This window comes from Chiloscyllium punctatum, chromosome 20, assembly GCF_047496795.1.
Source record: "Chiloscyllium punctatum isolate Juve2018m chromosome 20, sChiPun1.3, whole genome shotgun sequence".
In the NCBI taxonomy this organism is placed as follows: domain Eukaryota; kingdom Metazoa; phylum Chordata; class Chondrichthyes; order Orectolobiformes; family Hemiscylliidae; genus Chiloscyllium; species Chiloscyllium punctatum.
The window spans coordinates 87,981,923-87,998,531 of NC_092758.1; the positions used below are offsets into that span (position 1 = coordinate 87,981,923).

General features: G+C 47.7%; 1 protein-coding gene across 1 annotated transcript in view; it reads left to right on the forward strand.

The window, feature by feature from the left end:
* Window positions 1-463: 463 nt before the first annotated feature.
* smpdl3b (sphingomyelin phosphodiesterase acid like 3B) overlaps window positions 464-16,609 on the forward strand; it is a 28,012-nt gene continuing 11,866 nt past the window's right edge. Inside the window, exons 1-6 of the mRNA XM_072591161.1 lie at window positions 464-597; window positions 3,442-3,652; window positions 5,361-5,458; window positions 8,460-8,603; window positions 13,251-13,420; window positions 16,247-16,427. Of these exons, the coding sequence (XP_072447262.1) occupies window positions 537-597; window positions 3,442-3,652; window positions 5,361-5,458; window positions 8,460-8,603; window positions 13,251-13,420; window positions 16,247-16,427 (865 nt within the window). The 5' untranslated portion in view covers window positions 464-536. The remainder of the gene's footprint in view (window positions 598-3,441; window positions 3,653-5,360; window positions 5,459-8,459; window positions 8,604-13,250; window positions 13,421-16,246; window positions 16,428-16,609) is intronic.

Below are 16,609 nucleotides of genomic sequence, written 5' to 3' on the forward strand. Positions count from 1 at the left end.
AGAGCCTCTCCCTGACCTAATGTATTGTCAGTATGTTTTCCCCTGCAGTGTAGAGATTTCCCTAGATTTGTGTATTTCATACCTTTCTGGTTTGTTTCAGCCTTTCCAATCCCACTGTCTCTCTCTTCCTTCCAGTGTGTTAGTATCTATCCCAGTGTTCCCGTGTGTGTGTGTGTTTTGATGACCAGCTGGGGATTGTCCCGGATTCAATCCCACGACAACCCACAAACAGAAATTTCATTTCCTTAAAAATCACGTCCTTTGCAACCCCTGAACCTGGATGGAGACTGGTGCTGGGGAGTGATGAAAACTACCCCTCAGAAAGCTCAGATCCACCCAGACTTGTACACACCCCTCTGGGTTTAACAGACTCTCGGGGTGGGAAGACGAGGTGGGGAAACCTTGCTGTACATTTCAGCTGCTCTCTCTCTCTCTCTCTCTCTCGCTCTCTGTACAACGTCAGACTCCCCTTTCAGCCGCAGGGCAGAGTCCAGGGAGTAAGGGTGAACTTCAGAAATCCCTGGCTGCTGTCTGCCATGCCTGTCTTCAGTTTGTTGCTGTTGTTGGTGAATTCTGCCGTCGCTCTGTCTTCCACAGGTGAGAATGGAACCTGAGAGAAGGTGTGTCACTCCCTGGGCAACTTGGAGTGTGGGCAACCAGTAGCATTGAGAAGGACCAGAGGAATAGTCTTTCAGGGAGGGAATCTGCCTGGTTTGGCCTACACCTGGCTCCTGACCCACAGCAATGTGGTTGGCTCTTAACTACCTTCTGAAGTGAACTAGGAGACAGTGAGGTCTGCAGATGCTAGAGGTCAGAGTTAAGAGTGTGCTGCTGGAAAAGCACAGCAGGTCCGGAGCATCCGAGGAGCAGGAATTCCTGATGAAGGGCTCCGGCCTGATTCCCCTGCTCCTCGGATGCTGCCTGACCTGCTGTGCTTTTCCAGCACCACACTCGCAACATTGTCCTCTGAAATGGCCCATTTGAGGAGCAATTGCAGGAACAGGCCATTCAGCCCACCAATGACTGCACAGACCCTCTGAAGGGTATGGCACCCAGACTCCTTTACCCTAAAACCCTGCATTTCCCATGGACTAATCCACCAAGCCTACCCAACCCTGGGCACTATGGGGTAATTCAGCACGGGCCATTCCACCCTCACGTGCACATCCTTGGACTGCGGGAGGAAACCCACACAGACACGGGGAGAATGTGCAAACTCCACACAGACAGCCACCCGAGGCTGGAATCAAACCCGGGTCCCTGGAGCTGTGAGGCAGCAGTGCTAACCACTGCGCCACCGTGCCGCCCCGATTATAATGCAAAATGAGGTCATTTGGCCCATTGTGCCCAGTGCTGTATCAATTGTCAAACCCCATCTCCATTACCCCGTGCCAATCTCCTGCCTTTCCTCCATCTCTCTGCACACTGTTATTACCCAAAAACATCATCCAATACCCCTCTTGAATGGCTCAGTTGACTCACCCTCGACCACATTTCCAGGCAATGCTTAACTTTTTGCAGTAGTGAGCCCAGTACACGGTGGATTGTGTCCACCTCCTGGGTTCACCATGAAGTGTAAATGTGTGCATTTGTTTTAAAGGGAACTTAAGTTATGAGGGGTTGAGTTGTGAAGAGAGGTGATACAAATTTGGCCTGCTTTCTCTCGAGTTGAGAAAGTTAAGGGGTGATCTGATCAAAGTCTTCAAGATAATAACAGGAAAAGACAGAGTAGATGAAGATAAACTATTCCCACCAGGTTAGAGAGTGTGGTACTGGAAAAGCACGGCAGGTCAGGCAGCATCCGAGGAGCAGGACAGTCAACATTTCCTGATGAAGGGCTTATGCCCAAAACGTCAATTCGCCCGCTCCTCGGAGTGCTACACTCCCTTAGTACAGCACCATGCCAGTGCTACACTCCCTCAGTACTGCACTGTGCCAGTGCTACACTCGCTCAGTACAGCACCGTGCCAGTGCTACACTCCCTTAGTACAGCACCATGCCAGTGCTACACTCCCTCAGTACTGCACTGTGCCAGTGCTACACTCGCTCAGTACAGCACTGTGCCAGTGCTACACTCCCTTAGTACAGCACCGTGCCAGTGCTACACTCCCTCAGTACTGCACCGTGCCAGTGCTACACTCCCTCAGTACAGCACCGTGCCAGTGCTACACTCCCTCAGTACTGCACCGTGCCAGTGCTACACTCCCTCAGTACTGCACCGTGCCAGTGCTACACTCCCTCAGTACTGCACTGTGCCAGTGCTATACTCCCTCAGTACTGCACTGTGCCAGTGCTATACTCCCTCAGTACTGCACCGTGCCAGTGCTACACTCCCTCAGTACAGCACCGTGCCAGTGCTACACTCCTCAGTACTGCACTGTGCCAGTGCTATACTCCCTCAGTACTGCACCATGCCAGTGCTACACTCCCTCAGTACTGCACTGTGCCAGTGCTATACTCCCTCAGTACTGCACCGTGCCAGTGCTACACTCCCTCAGTACTGCACTGTGCCAGTGCTACACTCCCTCAGTACTGCACTGTGCCAGTGCTACACTCACTCAGTACAGCATCGTGCCAGTGCTACACTCTCTCAGTACTGCACTGTGCCAGTGCTACACTCCCTCATTACTGCACTGTGCCAGGGCTAGACTCCCTCAGTACTGCACCGTGCCAGTGCTACACTCCCTCAGTACTGCACCGTGCCAGTGCTATACTCCCTCAGTACTGCACCGTGCCAGTGCTACACTCCCTCAGTACTGCACCGTGCCAGTGCTACACTCCCTCAGTACTGCACCGTGCCAGTGCTACACTCCCTCAGTACTGCACCGTGCCAGTGCTACACTCCCTCAGTACTGCACTGTGCCAGTGCTACACTCCCTCAGTACTGCACCGTGCCAGTGCTACACTCCCTCAGTACAGCACCGTGCCAGTGCTACACTCCCTCAGTACAGCATCGTGCCAGTGCTACACTCCCTCAGTACTGCACCGTGCCAGTGCTACACTCCCTCAGTACAGCACCGTGCCAGTGCTACACTCCCTCAGTACAGCACCGTGCCAGTGCTACACTCCCTCAGTACTGCACCGTGCCAGTGCTACACTCCCTCAGTACTGCATCGTGCCAGTGCTACACTCCCTCAGTACTGCACCGTGCCAGTGCTACACTCCCTCAGTACTGCATCGTGCCAGTGCTACACTCCCTCAGTACTGCACCGTGCCAGTGCTACACTCCCTCAGTACTGCAGTGGGAGTGTCAGGCTTTTGATTGCCTTCAAGTTTCTGCCTCAGAATGCGACCGTCATGTTGGTCGGAGACTGCGAGCGAATTGAATTCATGTAACTGTATTCATTACTTTAAACTGGGCTCAAACATCAGGTACTGGGCCAGCAACTCAGAGGAGCATTGGTCCCTTTATTGACGAGATGTTCATTTGTTTGCTTTCAGGTTATTTCTGGCACATCACCGATGTGCACTGGGATCCGGATTACCGTGTTACTGACAACCCATCGGCTGTGTGTCCTTCTTCATCAGAGCCCGTGAACAATCCGGGGATTTGGGGGGATTATCTTTGTGACTCTCCCTGGACTCTGATCAATTCGTCGATCCATTCCATGAAGGCTATCTTCCCACGTCCTAACTTCATCATTTGGACAGGGTAAATACACAGGGATGACTGTGTGTGAGTATGTGACCCTTGTAGGAAGAGAGGAGTTCCTGAATTAATAGAGAATAAGGTGGATACGGCTCACCTTGTACCATTCTCGAAGCTTTATCTGCTGTTGCTTCTTGAGTTGTATTTCTGATGCCACGTCTAATCCACTGCACCATGACCGCCACCATTGAAATGCCAAGGAGGCACCACAACCAGAGTGGGCGTCAAATCCCATTGTTGACACCAATCTGTTCCACATTCATCAGCTGCCCTTCCCCCACACTGAGTGCAAGTCACCAACAGTGACAATGATTTCCTGTCCAGGTTTCTTGAAGTTCAGGGCTAGGAATAGCTTCTCACAGATTCCCTCCAGTGCACAAGCATAATATGGGATAACCTTCTAAATCTTTCCACTACAAGCCAATGCTAATACTAAGAGGCATTCTTGGAGATGGAAGGAAAATTGAGACTTTGACCACGTTGGCACAGTGGTTAGCACTGCTGCCTCACAGCGCCAGGGACCCAGGTTCAATCCCAGCCTCAAGTGACTGTCTGTGTGGAGTTTGCACATTCTCCTGGTATGGGTTTCCTCCGGGTGCTCCGGTTTCCTCCCACAGTCCAAAGATGTGCAGGTTAGGGTGGATTAGCCATGCTAAATTGCCCCATAGTGCTCAGGGATGTGCAGGTTGGGTGGTTAACCATGGGAAATGCTGTTGTGGTTGTGATCGCCGAGCTGGGAATTTGTGTTGCAGACGTTTCGTCCCCTGTCTAGGTGACATCCTCAGTGCTTGGGAGCCTCCTGTGAAGCGCTTCTGTGATCTTTCCTCCGGCATTTATAGTGATTTGACCTGCCACTTCCGGTTGTCAGTTCCAGCTGTCCGCTGCAGTGGCCGGAATATTGGGTCCAGGTCGATGTGCTTATTGATTGAATCTGTGGATGAGTGCCATGCCTCTAGGAATTCCCTGGCTGTTCTCTGTTTGGCTTGTCCTATAATAGTAGTGTTGTCCCAGTCGAAATGCTGGGTTACAGGGATGGGGATTGGAGGCTCTGGGTGGGCTGCTCTTCAGAGGGATGGTGTGGACTTGTTGGGCCAAATGGCCTGCTTCTACATGATTCTATACAATGGTGACAACATCTAATTATCTCCTCCAGTCTGGTGTAGTGAAATGACTCACCCTTCCTGGCAAATTGTGGCAGCTGTAGATCTCTGGAGAAGACTACCTCCTGGTACCTGTCCTCGGCTGGTCCTTTATAACCCTGAGAGTGTCTCACTGCCTAGGGCCCTATGACAGTATTGTTCTGGGTTTACCTTCTCCATCCTGATTGGTTGTATTGTAAGAAATACAGCAGGACCATAGAGCCAGAGTCATAGGGCACGGAAACAGACCCTTTGGTCCAACACATCTATGTTGACCAGGTTTCCTAAATTAATCTAATCCCATTTGCCAGTATTTGCTGCACATCCCTCTAAGCCCTTTCTATTTATACACCCATCCAGATGCCTTTTAAATGTTGTAATTGTACCAGCTTCCACCACTTTCTCATTCCATACATGCACCACTCTCTGTGTGAAAAGGTTGTCGTGTTAACTTTCCAAAATGGGGACGCACTCTGTCCAGATTAGAATGTTTATTTAATTAGAAGACTAACTGAATCTTCCTTCGATCCAGTGTGTGATTAATGTCCAAGATCTATTCCCTTCTTGTGCAGAGATGACACTCCACACATCCCTAATGAACAACTCAGTGAGGAAGCAGTGCTGAGGATAATTGGGAATGTCTCACAGCTCATACAGCAAGTCTTCCCAGGTGAGTGCTCACGTTGTCAAGGTCTCTGATGGACAGGAGCTGAAATGACAGGCAATGTCCCAAAGTTCTGCTCCTCTGCTAGCCACCAACAGGCAGGAGAGATCATTGCTCAGAAAGTACACAAATGAACCCAGCAAAAAAAGCAATGGACAACAAAATGCCAAGGGCTCCCAAGTGTTAATGCCAACAAATAGAAAGCACAATGTCAATGGGGCCACAATTATTGACAATGAGGAAAGTGAGTATATGTCAGAGGTTGAGAGGTGACCTTATAGAGGTTTACTGGTGGTTTTTCTTTAGCGCGATGGTTGTGTTCTTGTGCAACCTCACATTATTGAAAATGCCCGCTTTAGAAACAGTGCTTTAAATGTTACAACCAACACACGTTTTAACACGCGTTAGAAACAGTGTCCCCAATTCATCAATCGCATTCCAGCGATTATACCTGCATAAAATAATGCGAGGTATAGATGAGGTGAATGGCAGGTGTCATTTCCCCAGGGTGGGGTTTTTTCAGGACTGGGGGGGCACATTTTTAAAGTGAGAGGAGAAAGATTAAAATAAAGACATGAGGGGCAATTTTTTTTTACACAGAGGGTGGTTTGTGGGTGGAATGAACTAAAAACTAGTGAAAAACCGTGGGTGAAAAAAACTAGTGGACAAATGCAGTAGGAAACAGGAATGGCAAATGGAATGGTGGTCTTTATTTCAAAGAGAATGGAGTATAAAAATAGGGAGGTTTTGCTGAAATTATTGAAGCCGCTATTCAGACCACAGCTGGAATATTATGAATATTACCCCTTATCTCAAGAAAATCATACTGACATTGGAGGCTGTTATTAGGCTGGTCCGAGGTATGGAGAGGCTGCCTTACGAGGAGAGATTGGGTCTGCAGTCATTGGAGTTTAGGAGAATCATAGATCATAGAATCCCTGCAGTGTGGAAACAGGCCCTTCGTCCCAACAAGTCCACACTGGCCCTCCGAAGAGTTTCCCACCCAAACCCATTCCCTTATTCTATTACTCTACATTTACCCCTAACACATTGGGCAATTTAGCATGGCTAATGCACCTAACCTGCACATCTTTGGACAGTGGGAGGAAACTGAAGCACCCAGAGGAAACCCACGCAGACAAGGGGAGAATGTGCAAACTCCACACAGACAGTCGCCCGAGGCTGGAATTGAACCCAGCTCCCTGTGAGGCAGCAGTGCTAACCACCATGCTGCCTGAGAATAAGAGGAGGCTTTATTAAAGCATACAAGGGGACTTGACAGCGGAGATGGAGAAAGTTGATTCCTCTTGTGGGAGATTTTCAGACCTGAGGGCATGACCTCAGAGTAAGGGATTGCCTATTTAAAACAGAGATAAGAAAGATTCTTTTTCTTTGAGGTTAGAAAATCTGTGGAAATCTTTGCCAGCGAGGGCTGTAGAGGCTGGGACATTAAGTGTACTCAAGGCTAAGAAAGACAGATCTTAAATCTCCAAGGAAATGCAGAGTTTTGTGAATAGGACAACGAATTGGAGTTGAGGATTATCAGATCAGCTGTCATCTCGTTGAATGGTGAAGTTGACTTGATGGGCGGAATGGCCTACATCTGCTCCTATGTCTGACTACAACAGGGAGAGAGGTTCCCAATGCTGGCCAAAGCAAACTGTGGTGGATATCGCAAAGAAAGCCTGATTTTACTTTGACTTGAAGAGTGTAAAATCCCAGAGAACAATAAAGAGTAAAACCGCTGAATCCATTTCTTGCTCTTTGGGGCAGGCCCAGGGAAATTACGGTCAACTCTACTGTCACCGTGTGAGTCTGCTTGGTGTTCCTGGCTCAGCTACTCACTGTACAGGACACAAGAGTGAAGGGCAAATCTCCATTCTATATTCCGTCTAATGACTTTTTAAAAATGGAGACCAAACAAAACGCTGGAGAGAGTGGTAGAAATTTCCTTGCTGTCGCCAATTGGACTAACATCCCCACTGCTACCATGTGGCTTGTGCAGTGTGCATTCCTGTAGGTGTTGAAACGAAGCCAGAACAAGGCTTAAGGGTGACTGTCCCATCCCAATCATAGAAACCCTACAGCAGGCCATTCAGCCCACACCAACCCTCTGATGAATACCTCACACAGACCCACCTCCCCTATAACCCTGCATTCCCTCATGGCTAACCCCACTAGCCTGCTATCCCTGGACACTACGAGCAATTTAGCATAGCCAATTCCCCCTAACCTGCACATAGAACATAGAACAGTACAGGCCCTTTGGCCCTCAATGTTGTACTGGCCTTTTATCCTACTCTAAGGTCAGACTAATCTACATACCCTTCATTGTACTATCTTCCATGTTCCAATCCAAGAATCGCTTAAATGTCTCTAATGTATCTGACTCTACTACCACCGCTGGCAGTGCATTCCACACACACACACACACACCCCCCTCCCCCCACTCACTGTGTAAAGAACCTACCTCTGACATCTCCCCTAAACCTCCCTCCAATCACTTTAAAATTATGCTCCCTCATGATAGCCATTTCCGCCATGGGAAAAAAAAATCTGACTATCCACGTCATATCTTTGGACTGTGGAAGGAGACCCACACAGACACAGGGAGAACATGCAAACTCCACACAGGCAGTCACCTGAGGCTAGAATGAACCTGGGTGCGGTGAGGCAGCAGTGCTAACCACTGAGCCATCCATGCCCTTTGTTTGCTTTTACCATTGTGCTGTCTGGGCCTATTCATAAAGACAACCACCTGGATGAGGGATTGAAGGGCACACCTCCCTATGATGCTGCATGCTATAATAGACAGTAATAAACGCTTCGGCGGGGCGGTGTGGACTTGTTGGGCCGAAGGGCCTGTTTCCACACTGTAAGTAATCTAAAAAAAAAAATTGTAATATATTAGAACTCGGTCAAGAGAAATCAGTCCAAATCTGGAAATCGGTTTGGCTGATTGTCCAAATTAGAGATGTTCATGATTTATTTATTATTCCTCACTCAGACACCAAGGTTTATGCGGCAATGGGGAACCATGATATTCATCCAAAGAGCCAGTTTCCTGCGAATGGCCATGTGCTCTACAATCAAACTGCAGAGCTGTGGACCCAGTGGTTGGAAGCAGCATCAGTCCCCACTTTCCAGAAAGGTATCGGGTTTTCACGTCTGGAGTTCTGACGTGAATGCTTTCAATTTTAACCTCTGCATAAAACATCCCAGGTGTTACGCCCCTGCCCCGACACCCTGACAAACAAGCCAAGACGTCACGTTGGTTAAGCTACTTGTGAAGCATTTTGCCTCAAGTGCTGCATCTTCTCCCTGCCCCCTACCTTGAAAAGGTTCAGAAAAGATTTACAAGGATATTGCCAGGGTTGGAGGTTTGACCTATAGGGAGAGGCTGAACAGGCTGGGGCTGTTTTCCCTGGAGCGTCAGAGGCTGAGGGGCGACTTTATAGAGGTTTAGGAGAAAGTGAGGACTGCAGATGCTGGAGATCAGAGCTGAAAATGTGTTGCTGGAAAAGCGCAGCAGGTCAGGCAGCATCCAAGGAGCAGGAGAATCGACGTTTCGGGCATAAGCCCTTCTTCAGGAATGAGGAAGATGTGCCAAGCAGGCTTAGATAAAAAGGAGGGAGAAGGGACACTGGGAATGCGATAGGTGGAAGGAGGTTAGGGTGAGAGTGATAGGCCGGTGAGGGGTTGGGGGTGGAGAGGTCAGGAAGAAGATTGCAGGTCAAGAAGGCGGTGCTGAGTCTGAGGGTTGGGACTGAGATAAGGTGGGGGGAGGGGAAATGAGGAAGGTGAAGAAATCTGCATTCATCCCTTGTGGTTTGAGGGTTCCTAGGTGGAAGATGAGGCGCTCTTCCTCCAGGCGTCATGTTGCCATGGTCTGGCGATGAAGGAGGCCAAGGACCAGTATGTCGTTGGTGGAGTGGGAGGGGACGATGCGGTGGAGAGCATCGTCGACCACATCGGAGGAGAATTTGTGGAGGCCTTTTGGGTTAGATTAGATTAGATTACAGTGTGGAAACAGGCCCTTCGGCCCAACAAGTCCACACCGACCCGCCGAAGCGCAACCCACCCATAACCCTACATTTACCACTTACCTAACACTATGGGGAATTTAGAATGGGCAATTCACCTAACGTGCACATCTTTGGACTGTGGGAGGAAACCGGAGCACCCGGAGGAAACCCACGCAGACACGGGAGAACGTGCAAACTCCACACAGTCAGTCACCTGAGGCGGGAATTGAACCCAGGTTACCGGCGCTGTAAGGCAGCAGTGCTAACCACTGTGCCACCGTGCCGCCCAAATTCCATACACACCGGTTGTTCGGTGTGTATGGAATGAGCTGCCAGAGGAAGTGATGGAGGCTGGTACAATTACAACATTTAAAAGGCATCTGGATGGGTTTTTAATAGAAAGGGTTGAGAGGGATAAGGGCCAAGTGCTGGCAAATGGGACTAGATTAATTTAGGATATCTGGTCAGCATGGACGAGTTGGACTGAAGGGTCTGTTTCCGTGCTGTACAACTCTATTTCTCTATCCACAGGTTACAACCACCCAATGAAGGAGCAGCACTCCAAAAGCTGGTGCTATGATGGTGTGGCCATAACTGAGACAGGGGTTTCTCAGGGGCAGGAATGGTTGCTGGATGTTCCAGGGTTTAGAGCATTTAAAAAGAATAGGGAGGGGGGGGGAAAGAGGAGGGGGTGTAGCACTACTAATCAGAGAGGGTATCACAGCTACAGAAGCTTCCATTGTCGAGGAAGATCTGCCTACTGAGTCAGTATGGGTGGAAATTAGGAACAGCAAGGGAGCAGTCACCTCGTTAGGGGTTTACTACAGGCCCCACAATAGCAGCAGGGAGATGGAAGAAAGGATAGGTCGGCAGATTTTGGAAAAGTGTGGACGTAGTAGGATTGTTGTAATGGGTGACTTTAACTTTCCCAATATTGATTGGAACCTCCTTCAAGCAGAAGATTTGAATGGAGCCGTTTTTGTAAGGTATGTTCAGGAGGGTTTCCTAACTCAGTACGTTGACAGGCCAACGAGGGGAGAGGCCATTCTAGACTTGGTGCTCGGAAACGAGCCGGGACAGATATCAGATCTTGTGGTGGGAGAGCATTTTGGTGATAGTGACCACAACTGCCTCACATTCTACATAGCTATGGAGAAGGAGAGGATTAGGCAAAATGGGAGGATATTTAATTGGGGAAGAGGAAACTATGATGCGGTTAGACATGAGTTAGGAAGCATGGATTGGGAGCAATTGTTCCATGGTAAAGGTATTATAGACATGTGGAGACTGTTTAAGGAACAGTTGTTGTGAGTGATGAATAACTATGCCCCTCTGAGACAGGCAAGAAGGGGTAAGATAAAGGAACCTTGGATGACGGGAGTGGTGGAGCTTCTCGTCAAAAGGAAGAAGGTAGCTTACATAAGGTGGAGGAAGCTAGGGTCAAGCCCAGCTCTACAGGATTACAGACAGGCGAGGAAGGAGCTTAAAAATGGTCTGAGGAGAGCCAGGAAGGGGCACGAGAAAGGTTTGGCAGAATGGATTAGGGAGAACACAAAGGCATTTTACACTTATGTGAGGAATAAGAGAATGGTCAAAGAGAGAGTAGGGCCGATCAGGGATAGCATAGGGAATTTGTGTGTGGAGTCTGAGGAGGTAGGGGAAGCCCTAAATGAGTTTTTTGCTTCTGTCTTTACGAAAGAAATAACTTTGTAGTGAATGAAACCTTTGAAGAGCAGGTGTGCATGCTGGAATGGATAGAGATAGAGGAAGCTGACGTGCTGAAAATTTTGTCAAACATTAAGATTGAGAAATCGCCAGGCCCGGACCAGATTTCACCTCGGCTGCTTTGGGAAACTAGAAAATCAATTGCTTCGCCACTTGCGAAGATCTTTGCATCCTCACTCTCCACTGGAGTCGTACCTGAGGACTGGAGAGAGGCAAATGCAATTCCTCTCTTCAAGAAAGGAAATAGGGAAATCCCCGGCAATTACAGACCAGTAAGTCTCACATCTGTCGTCTGCAAGGTGTTAGAAAGGATTCTGAGGAATAGGATTTATGACCATCTGGAAGAGCATGGCTTGATTAAATGCAGTCAGCACAGCTTTGTGAGGCACAGGTCATGCCTCACAAACCTTATCGAGTTCTTTGAGGATGTGACTAGAAAAGTTGATGAGGGTCGAGCTGTGGATGTGGTGTATATGGACTTCAGCAAGGCATTTGATAAGGTTCCCCATGGTAGGCTCATTCAGAAGGTCAGGAGGAATGGGATACAGGGGAACTTAGGTGTTTGGATACAGAATTGGCTGGCCAACAGAAGAGAACGAGTGGTAGTAGAAGGAAAGTATTCTGCCTGGAAGTCAGTGGTGAATGGTGTTCCACAGGGCTCTGTCCTTGGGCCTCTACTGATTGTAATTTTTATTAATGACTTGGATGAGGAGATTGAAGGATGGGTCAGCAAATTTGCAGACGACACAAAGGTTGGAGGTGTCATTGACAGTATAGAAGGCTGTTGTAGGCTGCAGCAGGACATTGACAGGATGCAGAGATGGGCTGAGAGGTGGCAGATGGAGTCCAACCTGGATAAATGCAAGGTGATGCATCTTGGAAGGTCGAATTTGAAAGTTGAGTACAGAATTAAGGATAGGATTCTTGGCAGTGTGGAGGAACAGAGGGATCTTGGTGTGCAGGTACATAGTTCCCTTAAAATGGCCACCCAAGTGGACAGGGTTGTTAAGAAAGCATATGGTATTTTCGCTTTCATTAACAGGGGGATTGAGTTTAAGAGTCGTGAGATCTTGTTGCAGCTCTATAAAACTTTGGTTAGACCACACTTGGAATACTGCATCCAGTTCTGGTCGCCCTATTATAGGAAAGATGTGGATGCTTTGGAAAGGGTTCAGAGGAGGTTTACCAGGATGCTGCCTGGACTGGAGGGCTTATCTTATGAAGAGAGGTTGACTGAGCTCGGACTTTTTTCATTGGAGAAAAGGAGCAGGAGAGGGGACCTGATTGAGGTATACAAGATAATGAGAGGCATAGATAGAGTCGATAGCTAGAGACTATTTCCCAGGGCAGAAATGGCTAACACGAGGGGTCATAGTTTTAAGCTGGTTGGAGGAAAGTATAGAGGAGATGTCAGAGGCGGGTTCTTTACACAGAGAGTTGTGAGAGCATGGAATGCATTGCCAGCAGCAGTTGTGGAAGTGAGGTCATTGGGGACATTTAAGAGTCTGCTGGACATGCATATGGTCACAGAAATTTGAGGGTGCATACATGAGGATCAGTGGTCGGCACAACATCGTGGGCTGAAGGGCCTATTCTGTGCTGTACTGTTCTCTGTTCTAGGTTCTATAAACCTGGTGTTGTGTGATTTTTAACTTTATAGGTTAATGAATAGATAACCCCATTGTCCAGGTGAGATGGCAGAGTTCAAAATACAACTTCCAGAGAGAAGAACCTGATGAGAAACAGCCATTTCTAAATCTTAGGTTTTAAAAAGGTCTCCTCTCATTTGTTGAAATTCCGTTGGGAAGGTGGCTATGCAGTGAACGAAACCTGCTGAAGGAAATTTAGGGATGGGCAAATGCCAGCAACGCTCAAATCCCAATAACAAATAAAAGGAAAAAAAGGTGGCAATTTACTGCCCACTGTCTTCCAGTGTTTATCACCTATCCATCTGAAGCCTTGCCTGCCCTCATGCCAAACCTTGCCTGGTCTTTTCCCACCGTACGTGCATGCTGATTGCAATCACCTCCTGCCGCATTCACTTGCAGGTGCTTTCTACACGGAGAAGCTGCTCAATCAGGAAGGACAGCGAATGATCGTCCTGAACACAAACTTCTACTACAACAAGAATGCACTGACGGTGGATCTCAGTGACCCTGCTGGGCAGCTCCAGTGGTTTGATGAAAACCTTACAAGAGCCTCCAAAGCGGGAGAGAAAGTAAGAGATGATGTTTGATGCTTGATTTAGAGATTTAGAGTCATAGAGATGGACAGCACGGAAACAGACTCCTTCGATCTAACTCATCCCTGCTGACTAGATATCCTAAACTAATCTAAGCCCATTTGCCAGCACTTGGCCCATATCCGTCTAAACCCTTCCTATTCATGTACCCATCCAGATGCCTTTTAATCCCAGAACTAGAGGGCATAGCTTTAGGGTGAGAGGGGAAAGATATAAAAGAGACCTAAGGAGCAACATTTTCACGCAGAGGGTGGTACGTGTATGGAATGAGCTGTCAGAGGACGTGATGGAGGCTGGTACAATTACAACATTGAAAAGGCATCTGGATGGGTGTATGAATAGGAAGGGTTTGGAGAGATATGGGCCAGGTGCTGGCAAGTGGGACTAGCTGGGTTGGGATATCAACAGTTCAACACCCCCTCCTCCATCGCCGCTTCCTCACCACCAGACGCCTGGAGGAAGAACGCTTCATCTTCTGCCTCGGAACACTTCAACCCCAGGGCATCAATGTGGACTTCACCAGTTTCATCATTTCCCCTCCCCCCACCTTACCCCAGTTCCAAACTTCCAGCTCAGCACTGTCCCCATGACTTGTCCTACCTGCCTATCTTCCTTCCCACCTATCCACTCCACCCTCCTCTCTGACCTATCACCTCCATCCCCACCCCCATTCACCTATTGTACTCTTTGCTACCTTCTCCCCAGCCCCAACCACCAACCCCTCCCCCCTCCTCCCCACCCACATTTTTCTCTCCACCCTGGAGGCACCCTGCATCTATTCCTGATGAAGGGCTTTTGCCTGAAACATCGATTTTCCTGCTCCTCGGATGCTGCCTGATCTGTTGTGCTTTTCCAGCACCACTCTGATCTAAACGCTGGTTTAGGATATTTGGTCGGTATGGACGAGTTGGACCGAAGGGTCTGTTTCTTTGCTGTACATCTCTATGACTCTATGACTCGATAAATGTCCCACCTGCCAGCACCCGGCCCATATCCCTCCAAACCCTTCCTATTCATATACCCATTCAAATGCCTCTTAAATGTTGCAATTGTACCAGCCTCACCACTTCCTCTGGCAGCTCATTCCATACACGCACCACCCTCTGTGTGAAAAAGTTGGCCCTTTTATATCTTTCCCCTCTCACCTTAAACCTTTGCCCTCTAGTTCTGGACTCCCCCACCCCAGAGAAAAGAACTTGTCTGCTCACCCTATTCATGCCCCCTCATAATTTTGTAAACCTCTATAAGGTCACCCCTCAGCCTCTGACGCTCCAGGGAAAACAGCCCCGGCCTATTCAGCCTCTCCCTATTGGAAGCTCAGATCCTCCAACCCCAGCAACATCCTTGTTAACCTTTTCTGAACCCTTTCAAGTTTCACAATATCCTTCTGAAAGCAAGGAGTACTCTATGACCAGAATTGAACGCAATATTCTAAAAATGGCCAAACCAATATATTGTGCAGCTGCAACATGACCTCCCAACTCCTGTATTCAATGCCTGATAAATAAAGGCAAGCGTACCAAACACCTTCTTCACTACCCTCTCCACATAGTAATACATGGAAGCCAGCACTGTTTAAAATAAAAAGAAACACACATTTAAATGGTGCTAAGCATAACATTATCAAGTCCCACACTGCTTTATAGATAGCGGAATATTTCTTGAAGTGTCATCTGTGTGCTAATGTAGGAAATGCAGCAGCCAGTTAAATGCACCACACACCCACACGTAGTAATGCGAACAGACATTCCCCAGAGTTCACATTTGCCATTTTCTAGCATCTGCAGATTCTGCAGAATGACCCAAACATTGGAAGGCAGATTTTGTTAAAATGGCATTCTGTACAGTCAGATTGCCAAGATACAAACCACTGTCCTGCAGCTCTGTGCACAGTAGATGTGACAACAGTGTGAGTTCCATACAGTCGACAGACTAATACAACATTCCAACTGGGACAATACCATGACTTTAAGAGGCATATTTTGTCTTTTGTTTATAAGGAAAGGTTGTGAGAGAGGTGCTGATCAGTCTACACATGGCCCATAAACAGTCCTTGAGGCCTTGGGGTTATTTTTAAAGTTGGAACAATAGAAGCAGCCTGAATGGGTGGGGGTAAGCTCCCAGAGAAACAGGAGTTTTAGTTTTATTCTTTTCAGTAGCAGTTGCTGGGGTCTTGAAGCTGGGTTTGGGAGCTGCAGTACATCCCTCCCTGCTACACTCTCTCTCTCTGAGTTTTCTCTTGATGTTCTTCCTCCTGGACTGGAGAATTACCTTTGAGACAACCTATGTTACAGAATTTGCCTTTGCCAAGGGTGTGTTTATGGGATGTTACTATATTTGAACACTTACTATTTAGTCATTAAATAATGTATTATTCTGTTAAGTTTTTCAATCGAGTTAAGTTATTCCAATTTCTTCTTTATTTTGTTGCATTTTAACCATAGGGTATGAATAAAGTGTGTTTTGCTTCAAATCTGGGAGTTTGACCAATCAAAATGCAGCACCTGGCACTTATCTTTAAAATAAGAAAGGACTAGGGACTGGGCTGTCTTCTGAATATATCTTGAGGGGGTTCAATCTGGTCCATAACAAACTCACGGTCACTATCGAGTGAAAATGTTTGCAAAAGGTTATAGGTCAGGAATGTCGAGTGATGGTCCTGTCATTAAATCATTAATCAACAGTTAGCAACACTAGGCTGGTGCATATGGGTTGCCACTGGAGCGAGTTAGGTGAGATCTATGGGAATGTTCTGAACCTTTGAGAATGGATGAGAATTAATATTTGAAACCCTATTGTCAGGTTTACATCATTGGGCATGTACCTCCTGGATTCTTTGAGAAGAAAAGGGGAACACACTGGTTCCAGGAAAAATTCAACAAAAGGTATATCGAAATCATTCAAAAACACAGCCAAGTGATAGCAGGACAGTTTTTTGGACATCAACACCGTGACAGCTTTAAAATCTTCTACTCCAATGACGGTACAGTATGGACAGTTCTCTTCCTATTAAGTTCTGATTACTACAGAATTCAATCATTGTATGGATCAAGTTAAAGAGACATGGCAAGTGTATAATCTTAAGCAGGGAGTGTCAAGTGAGCTCAGGTGAAACGGCCCTGTCTGTGTGATTCTCCCACTTAGCTTTCAGGATCAACAATTCAC